The sequence below is a fragment of the Sinohyriopsis cumingii genome, chromosome 6, assembly GCF_028554795.1.
Source record: "Sinohyriopsis cumingii isolate HCF-2022 chromosome 6, ASM2855479v2, whole genome shotgun sequence".
Classification (NCBI taxonomy): domain Eukaryota; kingdom Metazoa; phylum Mollusca; class Bivalvia; order Unionida; family Unionidae; genus Sinohyriopsis; species Sinohyriopsis cumingii.
In genome coordinates, this window is record NC_142966.1 from 97,647,039 (window position 1) to 97,668,701 (window position 21,663).

The window sequence follows — 21,663 nt, forward strand, 5'->3', positions numbered from 1 at the left end:
AGCCCACCAAATCTTTGATAGCTTGGTAGACAGATTCTTTAATTGGAATATATTAATAATAGTTCACCTGTGGCTACGTTTCGTTGCCTTTTATAAGCACATAATAGGGCTTAACAAAATATGACAATGGGTAGGTTGCTATTCGTGCTGCTGGTTGGGATGAACTGAGCAACATTTAAATACAATCCATATATAATAGAATCAAGTTATAGCATACAATGTGTTTTTGTGTTTGTATTATAAGCTAATCGGTAAACAAAATATTTCGCTGAGTCTGATTTGACGATAAACATGAACAAAGTAATATAATAGCACAAAGTCAATGTCACATAGACGCTGTATGTTTTTATTTGTCTAAAAAGAGATTGTGAAATATATGAATGTGTGCATGCGTGCTTGCATGTGTGTGCCCTAGATGATGTGAGATTGTAACGTGACCTTGGGATGGACAACCTATTTAGGCGACAAAAACATTCCTGTCTGTCATATACACTTCATATAAAGGTCATCCGCATCACCCAGTTATCTAGAAACTGTCTCACAAACCTTCGGGGACAGTATATGGTCTGTCCGGGCTAAGGGAATATATCTCTCCACTTACAACCTATTCTCCCAAGGAATTATGATTGGGTGATGTATTTTAAAGAAGAAACTAATTTTGTATAGTAAAATATCTTTCTTCGATAATACTTACCCAATCACAATACAAATACAACCTCGCAGCCTCCTCGAAGTTCCATCTATACAGAAAGGGTTTCTTCCATTCAAGTAATAGCTGACAAGTTCACGGGATTTAGCGCTAATACAATTGTCAAGGGGAGATCAGTCTTTCCATCCGCTACTTAGGTGTGCAGGCAACAATTAGACTTTAACCTAAAAAGTCTTTACCTGGGAGGGCTGGATAAGCCAAGTATTAGTAGTTGTTCTTATAAGGTATTAATACTGGGTGTGTATTATCGACGCAAACTTTTAACTTACTTTGTACAATACTGAACTGCATGGCACTGACATTTTTTTTAGATACGATCTGAATATCGGAATCACATGCCTTGCATGACTTCACGAGGTGTTAATCATTGATACAGTGGAGGAAAATATAAGTATATTATCTTAATAACACAAATAATACTGTAGTAAAATGATAAATGAAGTCTAGTGATTGATAAGGATATTGTGAGTAAGGTTCTTTGGCCATTGCCGGAAGTATTTTGTTTACAGCTACAAAATATAGTATGTCATATTAATCTTTGCAATGACGGATTTTAGTACAACATGACGATACTTGACTTCAGCAACTTCTCTTCTGGTTTGAGTATCAGGAAGATGTCTCGTTCTTGTCAACATGTTCCTGAAAAATACAACCAAAGACGATAATTTAATGTATAAACCAATCCTCTTATAACGAGATTTTCTATGGTTTCGCTATCTTCCATCATATCATCTTCCTCAGTATAATGACAATATCCTACATTCAAATTTATACATAAAAAACAACAAATAAGAAACGATATATATATATATATATATATATATATATATATATATATATATATATATATATATATATATATATATATATATATATATATATATATATATAAGTTGATAAAAGCTCAAATAGTAAACAGTTTCTTAGCATTTGATTTTAAACAAGCTATTTGTCAGGGGGAGAAACATCTTACACACAGTAAATAAACTCTAAACACAAAGTGGCTGCTACACGTTTTAATGACAGTGAGAAGATTCGAACAATACATCAATTAGAAAAAGAGAAATGTAAACTATTAAATAACTGTCTTGTAATAAGTAAATTACATGTGTACACACTTTTATAACAAATGTCGAAGATGGGATTATCTTGCCTATCGCAGAGTAAACCATAAATGGTTTGATCCAATTCTAGGCCGGAGACAAAGGAAGGAAGCCATACATGGAAAAAAATCAAAGCTCTTTACAACATTTACAAAATAAATTATATGACAGCAATGCAGATGTGATAATAGAAATATGTCAAGATAATGCTATAGCGGGATAATGGACAAGAGTAGTAGTAGCAGTAGCAGTAGTAGTACTAGTAGTAGTAGTAATAGTAGTGGTAGTAATAATAATAATAATAAAGAATCGCAGAACGCTTGCTTTCGTTAATATTATAGCAAAAAGTGCAAAACATGTATAAAACGTAAGACTGAATTGGCATTGTCAAACGTTTCTGTTTGGCTCAACTACAAACGAGAGTTCAATTTTAGCATTCATTATCGTTCCTTAAGTGTGCGTTCAATATCGGTCCACCCGAGGTTAGACTGAAATAGCATGTCGATGAACTTGACTGAATGCCCAGTTTAATTGTTGTGGTTGTCGAATTTTGCATTGATTTAATTAAGAATGTGGTGATTCTGGTCATTGATGTCTTCTCTGAAATCAGCAGTTGCACAAAAATAATGAGGTTCCCAAATCTTAAATATTAGATAATAGATTACATTGTTGATTTAAGATCCTAACCTTTGATTGATTGGGAAATTCTGAGCGATTTGGTCTCGATTTGTGATTGAATATGAGGATTCGGTATGGCGACATTGTTGTCCTTCGTCCGTCGAATTCGAAGATCACCATGAGATCGCAAAAACGATTGGTTTCTGTGAATGTCTGATTCGGCCAATTTGTGTTCTGAAATAGATGTGCCACACTATATTGGAGATGCCATTTAGGATCGCTTGAAGCACAGATGACGTGCTGCAATTCTTGATTTACAGTGCTAGTTGTTTTACACTGCCTTTGCAAGTCTTCTCTGTTTGTAGTTTGTAGCTTGAAATTAGTCATGGGGTTGGCAATTTGAATTTACATATAGCCTTGACCTATATTTCTACAGGTGTAACTTCACCGTTTACCACAATGTGTCCTACAAATTGAACCCAAGCACGGCAAAACTCACTTTTGCCTAAATCAATTATCAGATTTGCACCACTGAGCCAATCAAAGAATTTCCGAAATGTTTCCAAGTGATTTTTCCAAGTGACGTTGTAGATGATCACGTTGTCGACGTAAGCGTAACATGTATATATACCAGATGTGATTATGTTCATTAAACACTGAAAAGTTCAAGAAAGAAAACTTTTTGTACCAATCGACATCACTTTGTATTAATGAAGTTCATCTGGTGTTATAAATGTTAAAATTTACTATGTTCTTTACGTCTGTCAGATTGCTTTCAAAACGTAAAGACTTGGTGACATAGATTGCATTTCCAATTTCGTCAGTGCAGTCATGTCAATTCTTGGCATTAGAAATTAATCTGTTTTGGGGATACTGTTCACCTTTATATAGTCACTACACATACGGAAAGTATTATCTGGTTTCGGCACAATAATACAAGGTGAACTCCAGTCAAGTTTATTTAGTTTATTAAAACCATTATGCAGCACATACTGAATTTCGTTTTTCAAACATTCATGAATGAAAAGATTCATCCCGTAAGGATGCTGTTTTACAGATGCAGAATCAACAATCTCAGCGTCAGAGCAGATTTTATTTTTTCGTGTTTAGCCTTCTTGAAAAAAGTAGTTATATTTACATAATAGTGGTTTTAGTTTATCCTTTTCATGTGGCTGTATAAGTGAAGGTTTCTTTTCAAGATTAGTTAAAATTTCTGAATTGGTAAGATTAGTTAAACCAAAGTCACTAAAGTCAGATTGCATGCAATTATTTGAATTCTACTTATGTTGGACAGGTCCATCTAATCTGACTGAATGATTAAAAGGGCTGCCTCTATCAACATCTTCTTTTAATATATTTACATGACATAATTGTTTCTGTTTCCTTCTGCCTGAAGTGTAAATGATATAATCTAAGTCACCCACTTTCTTTTCACTTGTATAATGACCATACTACTTAACATGAAGGGGACTTTTGAGGTATGTGAATGAGAGCTAGAACTATATCACAGGGCTGAAAACTTCCTCCCCTTTGTATTTCATTCATACCTTTATTCCATTTTTGAATGAGTAGAGTGAAGAATAGTTCTTGCTATTCACTAGCATTTGACAACTTATATTTGTAGACAGAGACACAGTCTTGAACATTAACGTCTGAGTCTTCAGTTCAAAGACGTTTCCCTTTACATAACTTCAATGGTCCTTGCATAGTTTTCATAAGCCTAACGCAAAAGGACTTAGACTTAATGACTAATGACCTACGTTCCTAATAGCAAGCAGCACCAAATGTACACCCTCGTCCCAATTCTTTCGTGCCTCGAAGAAATGTGACCGAATCGTAGTCTTTAAAGTGTGACGAAATCTCTACAACGCCCCTTGACGTGCAATTTGATAGGCAGAAGATTTCAACTTTTGGAAGCCTAATTCTTGCATAACTTGTTGGCAACTACCAGACATAAAATTCAACCCCTCATCAGACTGGACAGAGTTAGAAAGGCCCAAAGATGTAAACAAACTGTATCAACTATTTTGCAATATTTTTGCTTTTAATATTCCTGAAAGAAGTTGCCTCTGTACATCTTATAGACGCACACAATATGGTCAACAAGTACTGGTGGCTGACGTGATATTAGGCAAGGAACCGACACAGCCAACCATTATTCCCCTAAATGGTTCGTCAAATGCAGGAATAGGTTGCAGGTGAACCTTATGTATATTTTGATTGGGTGTTCATACCGTTTGACATATGTCATAATATATATAGAATTTACTTGCACCAGCTAAAATTTTTGGCCAATAAAAATGATTTAAGAACTTGTGATAAAACTGATAGACCCATCAATGACCAGCCAAGGAGTTTCATCAACAAATTAAGAGCTTTTAGTTGATATTACTTAGGAACAACAATTTGATAGCGCGCTGACTAGATGGTACTTCGTGTCATTTCCATGTACTCATCACGACTCCAAAATATATATATATATATATATATATATATATATATATATATATATATATATATATATATATATATATGAGGAAATAATGTTAATGAGACACGCAAATGATTATTATTTCAAAATATGCGAAGCAAATTCTGGAATTCTGGGAATACATCGCCTTTTCCAAATTTCGGCTTTCGAAAATGTAGTGTAACAGTAATTGTTCTTTGAGAGAAGAAAGTGTTTTCTCAAACTGCTCACTAAAAAGAGCTGAAATAGTATCGACGAGATGTTAATTATTGAAAAAAAAATCTGCATGAATTTCCAGGGATTTACATATTTATTTGGAAATTGGATCGTGCTAACACAATACTCCAAGATTTGACAGGTTTGATTTTGGGAGCACAGTCTACACTCACAACCCACTCGGTCAATTCCATGGCTGAATTTAACGTCATGTTCGTGTTTTCTGATTCTTTATTGATTCTGAAGCTGCAAACCAAGAATCGAAACTGTGTGTGGGGGGGGGGAGGTTGGGGGGTTAGAGCGGTATCCTTTCCAAAAGACGTTGCTTCTGTCATGAGAGGTTTTCTCACCCGGCGCATACGTTGATCAAGATTTATTTCTATATCGTACACATCATCGTGTTTCCAGTTCTCTCGTTGTATGTGGGCAAACATTTCGTTTTAAAACTTCTTCCTTCATATCGTTCAATATTTAGACTGGAGAGTCGTCATCTCCTCACAACTGTTATGTGAGAAGAAACAGTTCTATCGTCGAGTTCAGTAAATATGCTTGGTCAAGAGAACTTTTGTTTTTCAAATGCAAACTCAGTCTCATATGTTTATTACTTTTGCATTTTGATTCTTTCATTTGTCTAAAGAAGTGATCCAACATGGTCTCCTCGTTTTGAGGCGACAATTCTTCTGGCGTAGATCATATGTGGTTATGGTACTACTGAGTGTGTGTTTCACCAGTCGTTTTAACACGACGATGTTTTTGTCAGTATATATTTCCAACGTTTCTCGAGAACATTCCACCTTGCTTTGGTTTCAGGACTAACATTGGAGACAACGTGTGCAAGGTTTCTGCAATTCTTTTTCACAGGCTTGGTTGAGATAGTATAAGCTTGCCATCTCAGAGAACGTCTGCTACTTTCTCTGAAGAAGATGTTTAAAGCTCGCACATGCTTTCAAGTTGATTTGAACGTCAAATGAACCAATAAAGTAGATTTCCAAAACACATCAATAATATACGAATATAATAAATCAAGCTGTACGTTTACGATCGATGCCTTCGTTTTTTGTTTCACGTTTTGAAAATTGTTGGTGTTCCTCAGATAGTCAACAATTGCTAGTGCTTCTTTTGCTGTGTAATATTTGTAGGATTGAATTTTCAATGCTTGACTTGTCCAACTTACAATAAGAGTGGATGATGGTGCATGAACCGGGGTAAACAGTTATTTTACTTTTCTAACTTCTTCCTTCTCCTCATTATTTTCTCTTTCTAATGGCGAGGGTGTTGACAGTAATTCTTTGAGACAAACACTACATGATGTAGGTCTCAAATGTACTTGTTGTGGACGATAATGTGTCAAACTCTTCTTCTTTTTACACATTGGCCTGTGACCATATCTGTTGCCGGTTTCGGGTCTGATTCTGCTGTTCATTTTTGTAGGTTCTCGTGACATTTGTGAAAACTCGCAGAGTAGATTTTGCAATCTCCATTACAGTTTTCTGATGAAGCATTGGAATTCTTTGCTATAATTATCTGTGACGTTCCAAGTTTTCAGTTTCTGAGAAACGTTTATGATTCGTCCACGATTGCAACTCTCGTTGTAAGCGTGAAATCAGACAAGTGTCTGTAATAACGGTAGAATTTCATCAAATGTTCGCAAAGGACTAAAGTTAAATTTCGTCCTTCCGTTAGGCTGAAATGTACAGCTATGACGTACAGTTATGGCCTCTTTATGTCCGCCTCATCATTCCTCATAAAAGCGGCCTAGCAATTGATCATATGGGAGCAGTTATCTTTCACAATGGAGCTATCAGCATGCAATAGATTCCAGCTCGTTGAACTAGCATTGGTTTTACTGACTGAAATTTAGTATTTGTTTCCTTTGCTGAAGAAGGTGATGAGGTCGTATTAGGCACTACATCTTTGTTTCTGTTAACGGAATTGCTCCTTTCAATACATGTATATAAATTTCACCAACCGTTTGATGATTTTCCTTGGCTATGTGTTTAACTATATGTTTGTACACCGCGACATTCGTTTTAGTGAGTATTGACAATGCATCCCAAAGTTTAGCGAAACCAAAGAACATACCTATTTTCCATGTTTTGTATACCTCTTTGTATATCGTCGACGATGGTGTAAATGTGATACTGGAATACATCTCGATAAGAAGATCTGAAGTGAGTCTTATCCATCACTTCTTTCATGTCAGAATGTCTAACCAACTTGACCTTAGTCCTGAGTTATTTTTTGGTAAAGTCCAATAACTTTTGTAACATTAATGATCTGTCTTGAACTTTTGTCTTACAGGGTTCCACATTCAGCAATAAAAGTAGCAAAAGAACAATGATACGACGATAGAGAAGTGTAAGTACCTTTAGAGAGATAATTCCATTTTCTCGTCACATGAGAAAACAGTTGTCTTTAATAAGGTTTTGCTGACATCATCAATACCGCAGCAGTAGAAACAAGAGAGAAGAAGGCAACAAATCAAGGTGTTTCTGAGTACTTGAGCATTTCAGCTGCAGAAGTGCTCTTTCTTCTGACACAATCAACTGTCTTAGTCTTTCGTGTCTTCCTTGCGAAGGACAATTTGAGCGCAAACACACTGATAATCTCTTATTTGTATTTCTTGTGGTGTTTGGTTTCTTGGTTGGTTTTGTACATCTAGATTTAGCCACCGTATAAGAATTATATCGTAGACGTGAAAGGATAAAGATTCATCCTTGCGATACTCTTGAAAACGGTTTCAAAATAGTTTAATGTTTAGTTAGAGGCTTGAATGGACCAGTTGTATAAAATCTACTTTATGATTTTCCAAGAAGCCATGTTTGTGATGACAATTTTGATAAATTCATTATTGAAATTGAAGTGCTTGCAACATTTGCCTTTGTAAAACTTCTTGTGACCGGTTCTAAAACATGCAAATATATTGGAAGATAGGTTTCGCGACTGACATATACTGCACCAGTCAATTTTGCAGAAAGATGAGATTTAAAGTGAGTTGTGTTGAATACTGTCAATAAAGAAAATGGAAATCAATGGTGTTTTGAATGAATGTTTTAGGCAGACGTAAACAGGAAAAGGACATGTAAATGACTAGACTTCCCTCTTAAAAAGGTGAAGCAAACCTGTTTAAATTCTCAGATCATCCAGAGTGATATGGTTTTAAATAGATAAGCAAATACGCATATGGCAATTAAGTGCCATTGTCATAAGCATAATTCAGGTACGCAATTCCTAATTGTTTAGCCAAGACCTCAATGTGCGATTTGTATCTCGGACTTTTACAACACTGCGTAGTGTCGCGAGTAATTATACTTTGTTAAAGTAAAGTTTAAGTAATGTCAATAATATACGATGATATCCTTTCCGTATAAAATAATTCTCATTTCCATTTCGTCTTCTTGTAAAATGTCATCAAATTTGACAAGATGTATTTGATAAGAGCTCGTATTCCCGAAGAATCCATTCTACAAACAAAATTGACTATTACTGACTTTCTTTCACTAAGATGTAACACGATTGCCAATCTTTCTAACATCACACGATATGTATTCTCTAAATTATTTCTGTTTTGTGGTCGTATTATTCCAATCTTAAGTACCTTCGTGTCTCAAAATATATAAAATACGGCACTGAGCCAGTTTTGTCTAGCAAAATTATTAATATTTTTGGAAGATATGATATGATCAAATTTCGCCATTTGTCTTATGATTTGCTGACCAGAATTATTCAGAAAAGAATGGGTCTTTTTCATTCTTTAGAATGTAGATTTTGTTATACTTATTGGGGCTGGATTATCAAGCCTTGTTTGCAGAACATATGAAATGCGCATTAATATTCTGGTCTGGGAGCGTTGACATATAAACAAATAAAACAATTATATGTGTAGGAGTAAACGCAATGTTCAAGTTACCTCTCTCTGTTATCCGTGAGTTGTATTATTATTACTTCTTTCTTGCTTAGCTCCTCTTGAAGCTGTCTGGAATGCATCAAATCCTAATGTACAGTCTTAAAGACATATATTTTGAACTATATAATTAAATATTCATGGATATACAAAATTTATATTACCAACATGGGGGCAAGATTTGCATACTAACGAATGCCTTAGCTATTCTGTATTAGCTTTAGCGACCGGTTTTGGCATGTTTCTTTAGTAGCACAGTTCTTTGTCCATATCATTCAAGGAAGAAACTACATATTTATGGATTAAACAATGTATGAATAAATTAGGTAAATATATTGCAGATGTGTTTAAATACACGCAGTTAGATTGTATTACCCTTAACACGTTCTGCTCTCCTATGCTTTTTTATCAGATCTAACTTTGCACATATAATATATGTCCAGTTCCAGCTACATTTTCATTTACGTCTATTAATCCTCATTGACGTTTTGAATTCAGGTTTAACGCTTAGATAGACATATTCTCTACATCGTTTGCATCAACAAATGCTTTTTCTGCTAGATACAAAAAATCACTTGATTAATTAAAATTAACTCACCTATTCTTGCTGTTTACATTATTCAAATTGTAAAAGGTGTGTAGTTATCAAACTTATGATCTAATCTGATATTTGTAATGATACGAATAAGTTAAAGCTAAATATAAATGTAATTTAAAATGCAACAGCGCCAATATTGGAGAAGGTTATGGCATCGTTTGCATACTTTCTAATGATGATATCGTTGACATGTATCAGTGTGACCAAAAGTTTAGGCCTTTGATTGCAATTTCACACCTTCGCTATTGGTTGTTGTTACAATACATACTTTGCAAACATCTCTTGTTTCTTTCTTTAATAATGCGGTGTTTTTTGTTAACAATGAAATAAAAAGAGTCAGTTCTTGGATCAGTGATAAATATATATTATGTAATCCCATGACATTTAGAATAATACTTCAGTCAGGATATAACAATCTGGTTTCTATTTTGCATGAGTCTAAAGTGAACAGCCCAATAACTATTGATCTACGTATATACCTTTGTATATACCTATCTGTAGGACCGTTACTTTATCTGTCTCGCACTGTGGTGTTAGTGTGTGATTAGTTTCAACACTGACACTTTATGTGTGTCGACAGTAGCCGAACACTAAAACAACAGCCCTTTCTATATCCACCATTTAGAGAAAACTATACGCATCTTTAAGCGTGAGTGAATCCTTTATATCAATCTATGGATTAAATATCTCATGGAGCATTCCATTTCAATCAGATACAAGTTAAAAATTATCCACTAGTAAAATAAGACCAATCATTACTGAGATATTGTTTCAAAACGCTTACTTCTTTTCTTCTTCCAAGTCCTTTACTTGCCTGAAATAATAACGAATATTTGACAAAGTTTGATCGCAGAAATTGAACATGAAAATCGAAACATCATAATTATATATCAGCACGAAACTGATATAGTATTTGTGTTTTGGAATAGAGTGTGCCCATATATGTTATGCAGAATCAACTTTTTTCTGCTTAATACTGGAATTAATGAAACCAAAGCTACAGAATGCTACTGGTGTCAACGTTATGGATCAGGGAATTTCAGCAGGGATCATCCATAGTTTATTATTATGTAATAGCTTTTTACTGAATTTCGCTTACTAGGATTTAAATGAGAATATAATGATCGATCTGAATAATCTGGGACGTTTATAAAAACACATGGCAATAGAAACATTCTAGGAGCATGATACGCAATATTATACTATCACTGGATTCTATATCGAATGATCTGTTTGAATTCAAAACAGATAAAATTGGAACATTAATAAATGAATCATAAATGAGAAGATAATGGCATGATAATAAACCAACAATCTATCAAATAATATTTGGAGGCATTCATCTCTCATTCTAGGTCAAGTTGTATTTTGTGCATCATTAAATTAATTTATCATTAATATCATCCTTTATAAAAAGCAATTATTTTCCCATTTAATGTACTGTATTTCATCTTTGCGATTTTTCCCAATAAACAAAGTGCGTACTCGAAAAGATAACCCCTTGCCATCTGACGCACATTCAGTACAGACCACACCCACACAGGATTTATACTGAGCCAGAATATAATTGAGAATCTTTCATCGTTCAACGAAGCCACCTAGGCCAGTTCCTTCCTGATTCGAATCTGATACCCACTTAATGAGTCAAAAATATTGCCTCAGTATGCTACTTTATATAATACGATATGTTCTACTCTGTATAGAACTAATTAACATGAATCCACATTTCACGCTTCCATCAATCTAAAGTCAAAAGGAAATTGGATTACTCACTTTAAATAGGGCTAAATGCTGAAAACATTTGGCAACTCATAGCTGAATATACAAATGTCGTTCGAGCGTGAAAGACAAGTCACAGTGCCATGTTGTTACATTATGGTACTTCTCATTTTCAGATTTATTGATAAAAATATAGTTCGTGTAAGTGAAATAGGTACATTATTTTCAGGGTGGAACTATCCGAGAGTTGTAAACGCACACAAGACAGTGACTTGATTTGGTTTGTTTGAATGACTGTCCAAATGCGGATGAAAATAACTGAATTATAATTGAAGAGAGTACGTAATGATGTAAAGCTAAAAACCAAACGTTACACAAGTATGAAAAAAACGATGCCATTAGGATTGCCTTGGATTGGCTGAATTATCTTCAAGTCCAATCGACATCAGAATTTGCATCTGTGCAGGCGCAGTACTATTCGTTGTATTTAAGTGTAACACACATATAGCTGAAACATCTAGATTATCCAAGAGTGAAAACTGGGACGCGCTGACCCAAAGGATGGTATCTCTGTGTTGTCTTTACAGAGATAAATGCGTATGCCAAAAGTATTCTATATACGACACATATACCAGCTTCCGTCAGTGAAGGTTCGGCATAGAGGGATGTAAGAAACTCACACCTGAAGATATAAAAGCCACTGAACGAGAAATCAGGTGGCAGTGACCTAATTTGCAAATGCCTGTATTACTCAGTCTCCTTGCGATGCATCCAAATGCGAATGTTCATAAGAGTAGAATAAATCGGGGAAATTAATTTAGGGCAAAGGAAACGCAATTAAATGCACAAACAGATGAAGTTATAAAAGTATAAGCGCACATATGAATGGTCAAAATGATATTTTGAATCATTTAAATCTTTACTTACTGCGGTTTACAAACGATATAACTTAGTACGACTGCTACATATATCATGCTTAATACGTAAATGTAACAACAAGATTGATCTCTTTAATTGCTGCATGTATTTCGATCTCTGAGAGATATTATAATAATTATCTAATTGTGATCATGGCAAGTATCTTAAACTATTACATAAGTGACAAACAATGGGAAATTATGCTGCGGTGTCATGTTGTGGCAAATAGAATGTAGTAAACATTTCCTCTTGTTATAATGTTTCGTGAATACGTTTTGTTGATGACGATAGTTATTATAGCAAACAAGTGAGTGCTAGATATAAAAAAGCAATACAACAAAGTGATTTCTGACGTTAAGGACATTTATTGTGCTACATATACTGTAAATGTGGATTTTTTGAGAAACAGAACTTGGGTTTTAAACTTCTATGTTGTACGAATATTGCTTGAACTGCTTCACGAATGGAATGGGTGCATTTGTACATGAACTAATTCCTACACTGTAAAACAAATGAAGTTATGGGTGCTTCGGCTTCTTCACTTTCCTTCATCTCATCTGTTGTAAGTAAATGTCAAATGTGAACACGTTGTTCTGATATTTATAACAGTTATTGAGCATCATGTCAATCCTTGTCTGCTGTAAAAACCAAAGCAGTATTTCATACCACACACCTGGTGCTGAAAATATGGAGTACAGACAAGGAAGATATCATAATAATATCAAGACCATACACGACCAAGACTTGCCCAGTTTGGAAGCAAAAATAAACATGGAGGCAGAAGATCGGGAGAAACTCTACATAAAGAGCCGAAACTTAAATAAATTGTTTTCTGGCATTCAAACCTCCATAACCATGGATGTGGATACAACAGATGAAAAAGCCAACCATTTTTTGAAAGAGTCCCTGAAAATCCTTAATATGTTCATCAACAACATGCTTTACGAGCAGAACATAATCTGAAATCACATGACGATTCCAATCCACAACCAACTATAATTATCAGGTTCCCCAGGAAATAAAATCAAGAAGGCGACCAGACTACCACAATAGTCTGTATTCAGAATAATGACAGCATTAACAGCATCTGCATTTGAATGGAGAAAAAAACTCCTGCAGCAACATTATAAAATGGCAGCAGAAGAACGCAGGATAATAAAGCTGATTTATAAGCAGGAATAACCGTTTGTTTGCCTTGTAAGAATGAAAAGCGTCATCAGTGGATTTCGAAAATGATCTCTACAAAAGTTTAACAGAATTAATGAGTAACTCCAAATTTACGTCTAGTTGTACACCTAAACTTTGGGTCATAATTGCTAATCAATGTATTATTTCTTATTTTCTAAGCTGCTAATATACAGCTGCACATGTACTTAGGTTTGAAAAATATTAGGTGTTGAAAATCGTGCACTCTCTTCCATGTACTCTATTGCTCTATTCATTGGTATGAACATTAGCAGCAAGTCAGGGCATCTACACAATATTGATAGTCTATTAAAACTTATTACCTATAGGCATGTGAACTTATTATTTTAAAACAATATAAGTTGTCAGCATACCATATAGTAACTGTCTGTCGTTGAGCTAGGTATACTGAATACGCATTTTTGAGTATAAAAATACTATAAATCATTGTAATACTAAATTAGTTACATATTATTCGTAATTTCTATTTTGTAATATGGTTGACTTTTACATTTAGCAAACTCTTGATTTCTGTCTTAGGGCCACAGTTGTAGATTATTACCATAATGCATGCAGTCATTAGCCACAATTTAATTAAGCATACATGTAGCTAAAATTACATATACTGTGTAAAATCCTGACAGGTAGGTTATGAAAATAGACAATGTAGCGGCTAGTCATATTTCGGCTCACCATTCATTTATGCAAATTACGGTTTCAGCCAAAAAGTCGTTGATGGCTAAGGAAAAAAGACAAGGCGTGGCATTCCAGATCATTGTTAATCATAAAGTTGGCCAGTTTGTGGTCTATAACATACATGACATGTAAGGTATACGTAGAAACAGTACAGCCAATTTCTAAATGTTAAAAAAAGAATACGTTTAGCCAGAATTGTGTTTCTGCTTAAGAGTCATATATGTATGCCAGAAGAGGGAACTACACTCACTCACTACACTCACTCAGTAAAGTTTACCTCAACAAACATTAGCCAACATTAGCTGTTGTCGTTCTTGGTGGTTTGCCATAGAGCTAAAATCAATATTTATGAAGAGCCAGTTTTAGTCTATTTCTAAATTTGTGGGATAACAAACCAAGCTAGGTATAGCAATAAGAATATTTAGCCGAAATTGGTTTATTTAATGACTCCTGGCCCTTCCTGGCCCTTCCAACAAACAGTACAAGTATGTGTTATACATAGTACGTTAACCAAAAGTTGGACATTATGACGACACAGTTCTACACATTTTCGTCTGGCGACTTTAGTTAAAGAGGTTTTAGGTTTATTTAGAGTCCTGATTTGATTAAGTGAAGAATGTAATTAAAAATGTTGAAAATGACATCAGAACCGGCTATTTGTAAGCCCACTGTGTTGAATCGAAGTTGTTTATTCGTTTCAGCACACAACTGATATTGTTAGTATTTCCGACCCAGCTTGTAACCTCATTCTTTCTTAGATTATCAACTTTAACGTTCATCATCTATCTTCCCTCTGCTTCACATGCGAAATATACACTCTATACCTTTCCTATTTTTTATTTCAACGTTCCATTGTAAGAAGTGTGTACAATTCACAAAGGACGTACGCTTTGCAAAATGAGTGATCAATATTCTAACAGAATTTTAAGACTTAAAAGTGGTTCATCCAAAAGGTGAACTGGAGCAAAGTTTACTTAGATGAATACGGAATAGTACTTTGACTATAAAATTGGAAAAGTAGGAGATATCAATTGCAGATGAGACTATAATGATACATATTATTCGTTAGTGTTGCTTATGTCCTATAAAATATGATTAAATTACCTAAATTTATAGTCGTTCAAGAAACGTTCTCTTTCAACAATATAATGTCATTATTCTAGCATCAGATACCGTAATCCCGCATTAGAAGCAATTAAGATCGCAGTCGATTCAATAATAAAAAAGATGGGACGCTATTAATTTGACCTAATTGGACCAAGGAACAGAAGTTCTCTACATATGTTTTTGTTAAGGTGTGTGACTATATGGATATGGGCGCAATACACAGAAGGCGGAAAACGGACGAACCGGGTTAAGCGCTGTTGGGTGCGTTTGAGCATAGTAGTTTCTTCTATAGCATTCGTGACAAATAAATATAGTAAACCCAAACTTAAGGAAATAATTTGTACCTTTCTTTCTCTTTCATATCCCTCCATGCTGATGTGATAAGTTCTAAATCTTTCTCCAGTTTCAAAGATTGTTCTGATCGCTCAGTTGTCTGGGCATGGTTACTTCTCACTTTACGTACCGTAGCTGTACATTTGTTGTTCTTCTTTGAAGACGGAGTCACTTCGCTTACTTCACCCCCAACAATCATAGCGGAAAGCTGGGCTATTCTTCTATATGTATAATCCAGTTCCCTGAAATATTGAAACTGTACTTTGCTTATATCGGCCGTTTTGAGAAAGCTGCCTATTCTATGTAGTCTGTGTAACAGAAAGCTCAAAATATTCACAGCAAAACTTAACGAAGATGCAAATGTCGTTTTCCCATTTAGTTTGCAAATAAAGAAAACTTTTAACCTTTGCTGTATAGTTTAATGTTATATACTTTAAATAAAGGTTGACATCCATGGATAAAAATTGTATAACAGTGTTATAAAGCAGTTAGCATTCGATTTTGTAAAAATATAAAATGGATAGATTGCAAACGAAAAAGTACATTTTAGTCCTTTTAAAAAACGAACAATTTACTTGAATCTATAAACTTAAATTTCCAAATCATAGAATCTGTGGGCAGCTTTCAAGATATTAGTTGTCAAATCAACAAGTTGCTAGTCATTAATTAAGGCTTCGGGTAGTTCTGATTCAATTTGTAAGGCTGCATCGCTGACAGTAATATTTGTATTAGAATATACCTCATGTACTTTCTCAACTTTAAACGACTTGTTTTGCTGCAAACATGTCTGTGCGTGTAATATTTTCTACATCTTTCAACTTGAAACTGCAAACAATCTTTAAACCGTTTAGCAAACTGATATATTGCTATTTTAACGATTGAGTTACTTCTGTTTTAGTTTCGGCTACACGTGTGAACATCGAACGTCAGGAGGACAGAAGTAACATCCGGAAAAGGTTTTGTAATGCTGGAAAATCTGTTTTCTAAAATGATTTCCGATACAAATTTGTCACCAAAATATATAAGATAAAATATTCATCTATATGTTAGACGCATATTAATTTTTTATGCTACGTGTTTAGGCTTGAATAAACCGTAACACAAGAAAGAGTGAAAACACAAGCTTTGAAAAATATAAAAATGTATTTCCCTGGAAAAATTCTGTAACAATGAAAATATATAAACTTACGGTTTTAAGAATCGAATCCAAAAAAAAAAATCCAAGAATAATCCACGAATAAAATTTCAGAGGTCCTAATAACAAAATGTTCTAACGATTTCAGGTTTGAGTCCCGACGAAGATTCCAAGATGGAAGACGATGAGGTATGCTGTAACCTGTAGTTTTGAAGTCTACAATTCCTTGTAGAAGCAATAAATATAACTCCGGTTTTGGAAATCTAAATAAATTTGTATAAAAGCTGTTTTTGTTCAAGAACATCATATGAGCACACGTATTTTCCAGGAAAAAAGAATTAATCCTTTTGAATCCAAATAATTTGAAATAACTCCAAACGGCACAACAGTCACTTTCCAGTGTAATAGCCCAACTGTGTTTACTTCTCTAATACGATGGTTTAAAACTTGAATTTTAAGACTTAATAATGGTCACGTGGTCATGTTTACACATTAAATAAATCACTTAGCCCCTGTATGTCCTTGATAATTTTACTCCGAGAATAAAAGTTGTTCACTTCAATAAAACTATTTACAAGTCTAGGGTCACGTATTCAATACAGTCTCGATCTCACTCTTATAAGACCCACAATAAAAATAAATAAAAAAAGAACTTATTGACGTGGCTGTTACTAAATTTTGAATCAAGGTTAAGATCCAGGTCAACACCTGGTGTTTACTAAAACGAACAGTCAAGGTCAAACTATTTTCTGGAAAAAGTATCATCTCCAGTGCGTGAAGTTTCATTACAATAGCATGTACAGAAAAATGTTAAAAAAATTAAAACTGACAAGCAAACAATTATATCATTAAATCGAATATACATAACAATTTCCTTTCAAATGCCGTTGCGCATTTGGAAAGCAAGGCACACTTTTGTTCTTGCAACTATGAAAACAAGACTCCGGGTGCATTTTTTCTAAATACTTCATTAGATACGCATCATCAGTAAGCTTCTTAAACTAATTGTTACGTATATCATTCGAATCCACAAGAAATAAAACTGTCATGGTGATATAAATTTGCAATATTCACTCCAGTATTCGATTGAAAATCAGAATGACCGGGTTAATTCTATAGTTGTTTTTAATGAGGCGAGTTTTGCTCTCATTCTGTGCGTGTGTGCAGTTAAATGTGATGTACAAAGCGGATCAAGTATGCATTACCGCATCCCCATAATATTAATCTAATGACAAAAATAATATAGCTGAATACATCCATGTCTTTATATATAGCACACAAATCTGCACTCAGCTTTTCATTTGCAAAGCTATACCATGCGAATAGCATTGGATGTTAATCTATGCATTATGGTTTCGAATTTGTTCCAGATTCTGAAAAAGTTAGCTTCTAAAACTACAACTCGGCGTGTATCCCAACAGCTACAGATAACCCAGAATTGAACTATGTTTTATTTTGTTTATTTTCTCGATGAAAATGACTTCAAGATTTTAAATTTGCAGAAGCGCTATCGGATTCTGTAGATGTCTGTATGAAAAATAGTGTTTCACCTCTGCCGAGTTTCGAAACTAAGACTTGCGTACTGTATCCATATGACTTACGCATGCAATATACACCCCTGCTTGGCATTATACATTTACTTTCTTGTAAAATTCTTGCATGGTCTATCTTGGTGGTACTGCAGTAAGACCGGTAAAAATTGCTGTGTTAATTTTGAATTTCAGCATTTCGTGTACATACACCAGATGATAAAGACAATTACAAGTGACCTAGTTACTTTTCTGGTTTGAATTTCATAACAGTCACAGACTTGCTGTTTTGATTATTTTGTATTCTTTGTTTTCAATTTTAATATTGTTGCAACCAAAGCGAGATATAAATAAATATCATAATAACAAATATGATTGAACCAACCTTCTTGTAGGCTTCTCTACTAGGCGTAAATCTAGAAAACATTGACAGGGGTGATGTACGTGACAATGGAGTTTATTCGCGTTTTCTAACTCATTAGTAACATATCAATATGCAAAGAACATTACTAACAATGACGTACCCTCACGTGGTAATAATCACATCTAAAACTGAATAAAGAATGAAATATCCACGTAATTTTATCTAAATTATTAACAAAAGTATGATTACAATCTATGACCATGTTTGAATATTAAGTTATTAGTAGTTTTGTTAAAATATAAAATAAATTAGTTTACGGCATAAGGAAAAAATCTAAGAGGCCTTCATGAAGAATTTCAAAACAACTTGTCACATATATGTTAGCGAACTCTACATATGTTGTGACATCGGAGTGCTTTTTTATATCACTAAATCCAATAAAACTGGCGAAACAAAACGGCAGTAGAAACCAATCAAGGATGAAAATAAATAATCTCAGTAGGGTAAAATAGATATTGACTTATTTTACTATAAATCACTTACTCTTCACATGTGCTGTGGTGTAAAGTTCCTTTATGGTCTTCATCCATATTTGTTTGCGGGCAGGCTCAGACGAGGCTCGCTGTAAGCAAAAAGAGAGAACGACTCCCAGACGCATTTGACCCTCAAGTTTGTCTGTGTGCTATATAATTTTGCCATGAGTATCATTAATTGGAGTTAATGGTAATGCTTTTGTTGGAACAAAAGGCATTGGTAAGGTATAGGCAGCTAACTGATACGAAATTATCTAAGCATTTTTCAAACAATGCTGTAACTATTGACTCAAAGAAGATCAAATGATATGAACGTAGGTTCATATAAAGAAAAATATTCACAATACGATTAAATATATTTCCCAAATTTCTAATGATATGACATTTTCATCTGTTAAATCTTGCTTTATAGTTTGATTGATTGTAAAGGCATGCATTTAATACGGACATCCACTATTTGTAACAAACGTATGCCTCGATTTCATATTATTTCCGCTATTATAATTTTTTTTGCTTGAATCAGTTGTTTCGCTTAATACGCATTTTAAACACAGATATCATACCCACCACTACAACAACTCTCAAAAATACTTTCCATACTTTCAATTAAAGCAAAACAGTTACAAATGCATCACGTACGAATATATAGAGAGAGAAAAAAAATAACAACACGCAAAACAAAAGTTGAATAACTTTTTCGACAAAATACAGTTTAACATGGTAGAGTTGTCTCCCCTATAAACATCAGTAAATATCGATTGAAAACTTGTAATTAATGCTGCTTGAATTTGTAATTTATTTTTTTATTTTTTTATTGGACGTGGCCGACTCTGAATACTTCGTTTATTGTTCTTCATATACCCAATAAGTTTCTTATTTTGAAAACTTGTTATTTAATACAACTTGAATTTGATTATTTCTACTAGACACGGCCGACTCTCAATACTTTGTTTCTTGTTCCTTCAAATACCCACCACGTATTTGACATGTTTGAGAATTGTATAAATCATTTCTTTTTCTTTCTAACATTCGAACATGTTTTAGTGAGGCTAACATTTTAACTACATTTATTTACAGGGGAAAAACAATGTCAAGTGCTTCTTTACATCTGTTTCATTTTTCTTCTCCTAGTTAGCTAACAACTACATTCATTTTTTTGGTCACTTAAAATCATTTAAATGGGTTTTATTTTAAAAAATGATATGATACATTGAGCATTTCTTCTGATGACAATAATTGTATTAGACATTTAATCTTATTTGGTGAAAAGGAGAGCGTTCATAAACGTCTTTACAAGTTTTCAAGCGTATCGATATATTTCATTACATTCACGTTGAAAATAAATAATACTATCAATGTGTCACTCATACAATATTTTTTTTTCACTTTCTGTTTAATAGTAAATCAATATTTGACTAAATTATTTGGTCGTATCAGTTTGTAAATTGATTCTTGTTATTGGAATTTTAATATTATTGCAACGTGTTGAACTTTCCGACTAGTAAACAAAATTCATTTTGGGTTCAAAATGATACATATATAAGTGACTTTGAACAAATATTTAATTGCTCGAAAATAACTAATATTTTACTTGTTTTATTTAGAAACCGAAAGAAGTAATAGGGATTACAAATTGTTCAAGTTTTATTTTATTATATCTACCTACATTACAACAACAACGACAACAACAATAACAACAACAACAACAACTACTACTACTACTACTACTGCTGCTGCTACTACTACTACTACTACTACTACTACTACTAATATTGGAATATAACATTCCTGTTAAGGTGCACTTTGTTTAAATTTTGACGTGAAAGGATTTTCAGCAATATGTTTAATCCATATTGTGACGCCAGATACATTAAAAGCAAAACTATATGACTTTCTACAAAACGAATAGATATATCCGGCCCCTAGAACACACGCTCAACATTTCACCAGCACACCTAGTAAGTACCAGTTTCATTCCTATATTACTTCCGCTATTGATAATCAGTCATAAATAAACATACTAGGATTAGTGTTTCAAGATACTATTGTTTCGATAAACCTAGTCTGTGCTTGACAAATACGTGAAATTTTGTGAAGAAATGAAGTATTATTCTCTAAAACACCTTCAACCCGCACATACCACGAACTCCAAACACACGGTTTACTCACCTAATAACTAGCCGTCACAATGTCTCTACTTATCTGATAACGGTCAAGGTCTTCTTTGAACAGGGATATATATAACTTCGTTTGTATGCATGATTATTTCCCGTAAAGGTAATAACATTTATAATACTTCCCTTTTGAAAAGTGCCTAACGTTAGAGATATACAAACTGAATGCAACGCAGTATCATTATGTCAATTACCGCTATTGCTTATCCGAACGCCACACAACTCCATCTACCTTCAATGTTAGACTGTTAAGGGAGCAAGGGACAGTTTTTATGCACAAATTTAATGTTGCATACACCCGAATAATATAACAATTCTTAAAATATAAAATACATGAGTGCGGTCAAAAGGG

The 21,663-nt window shown here is 33.9% G+C and overlaps 1 protein-coding gene across 2 annotated transcripts in view; it reads right to left on the minus strand.

Moving 5' to 3' along the window:
* Window positions 1-21,413, minus strand: part of LOC149797515 (uncharacterized) — a 61,575-nt gene extending 40,162 nt beyond the window's left edge. For both annotated transcript variants that reach the window (XM_089962357.1, XM_089962354.1), the window contains exons 1-6: window positions 21,307-21,413; window positions 19,148-19,226; window positions 15,588-15,818; window positions 10,403-10,432; window positions 9,027-9,092; window positions 1,283-1,348 (exon numbers count right to left, since the gene is read on the minus strand). In XM_089962357.1, coding sequence (XP_089818483.1) covers window positions 1,283-1,348; window positions 9,027-9,092; window positions 10,403-10,432; window positions 15,588-15,818; window positions 19,148-19,194 — 440 coding nt within the window. In that variant the 5' untranslated portion in view covers window positions 19,195-19,226; window positions 21,307-21,413. The remainder of the gene's footprint in view (window positions 1-1,282; window positions 1,349-9,026; window positions 9,093-10,402; window positions 10,433-15,587; window positions 15,819-19,147; window positions 19,227-21,306) is intronic.
* Window positions 21,414-21,663: the final 250 nt, after the last annotated feature.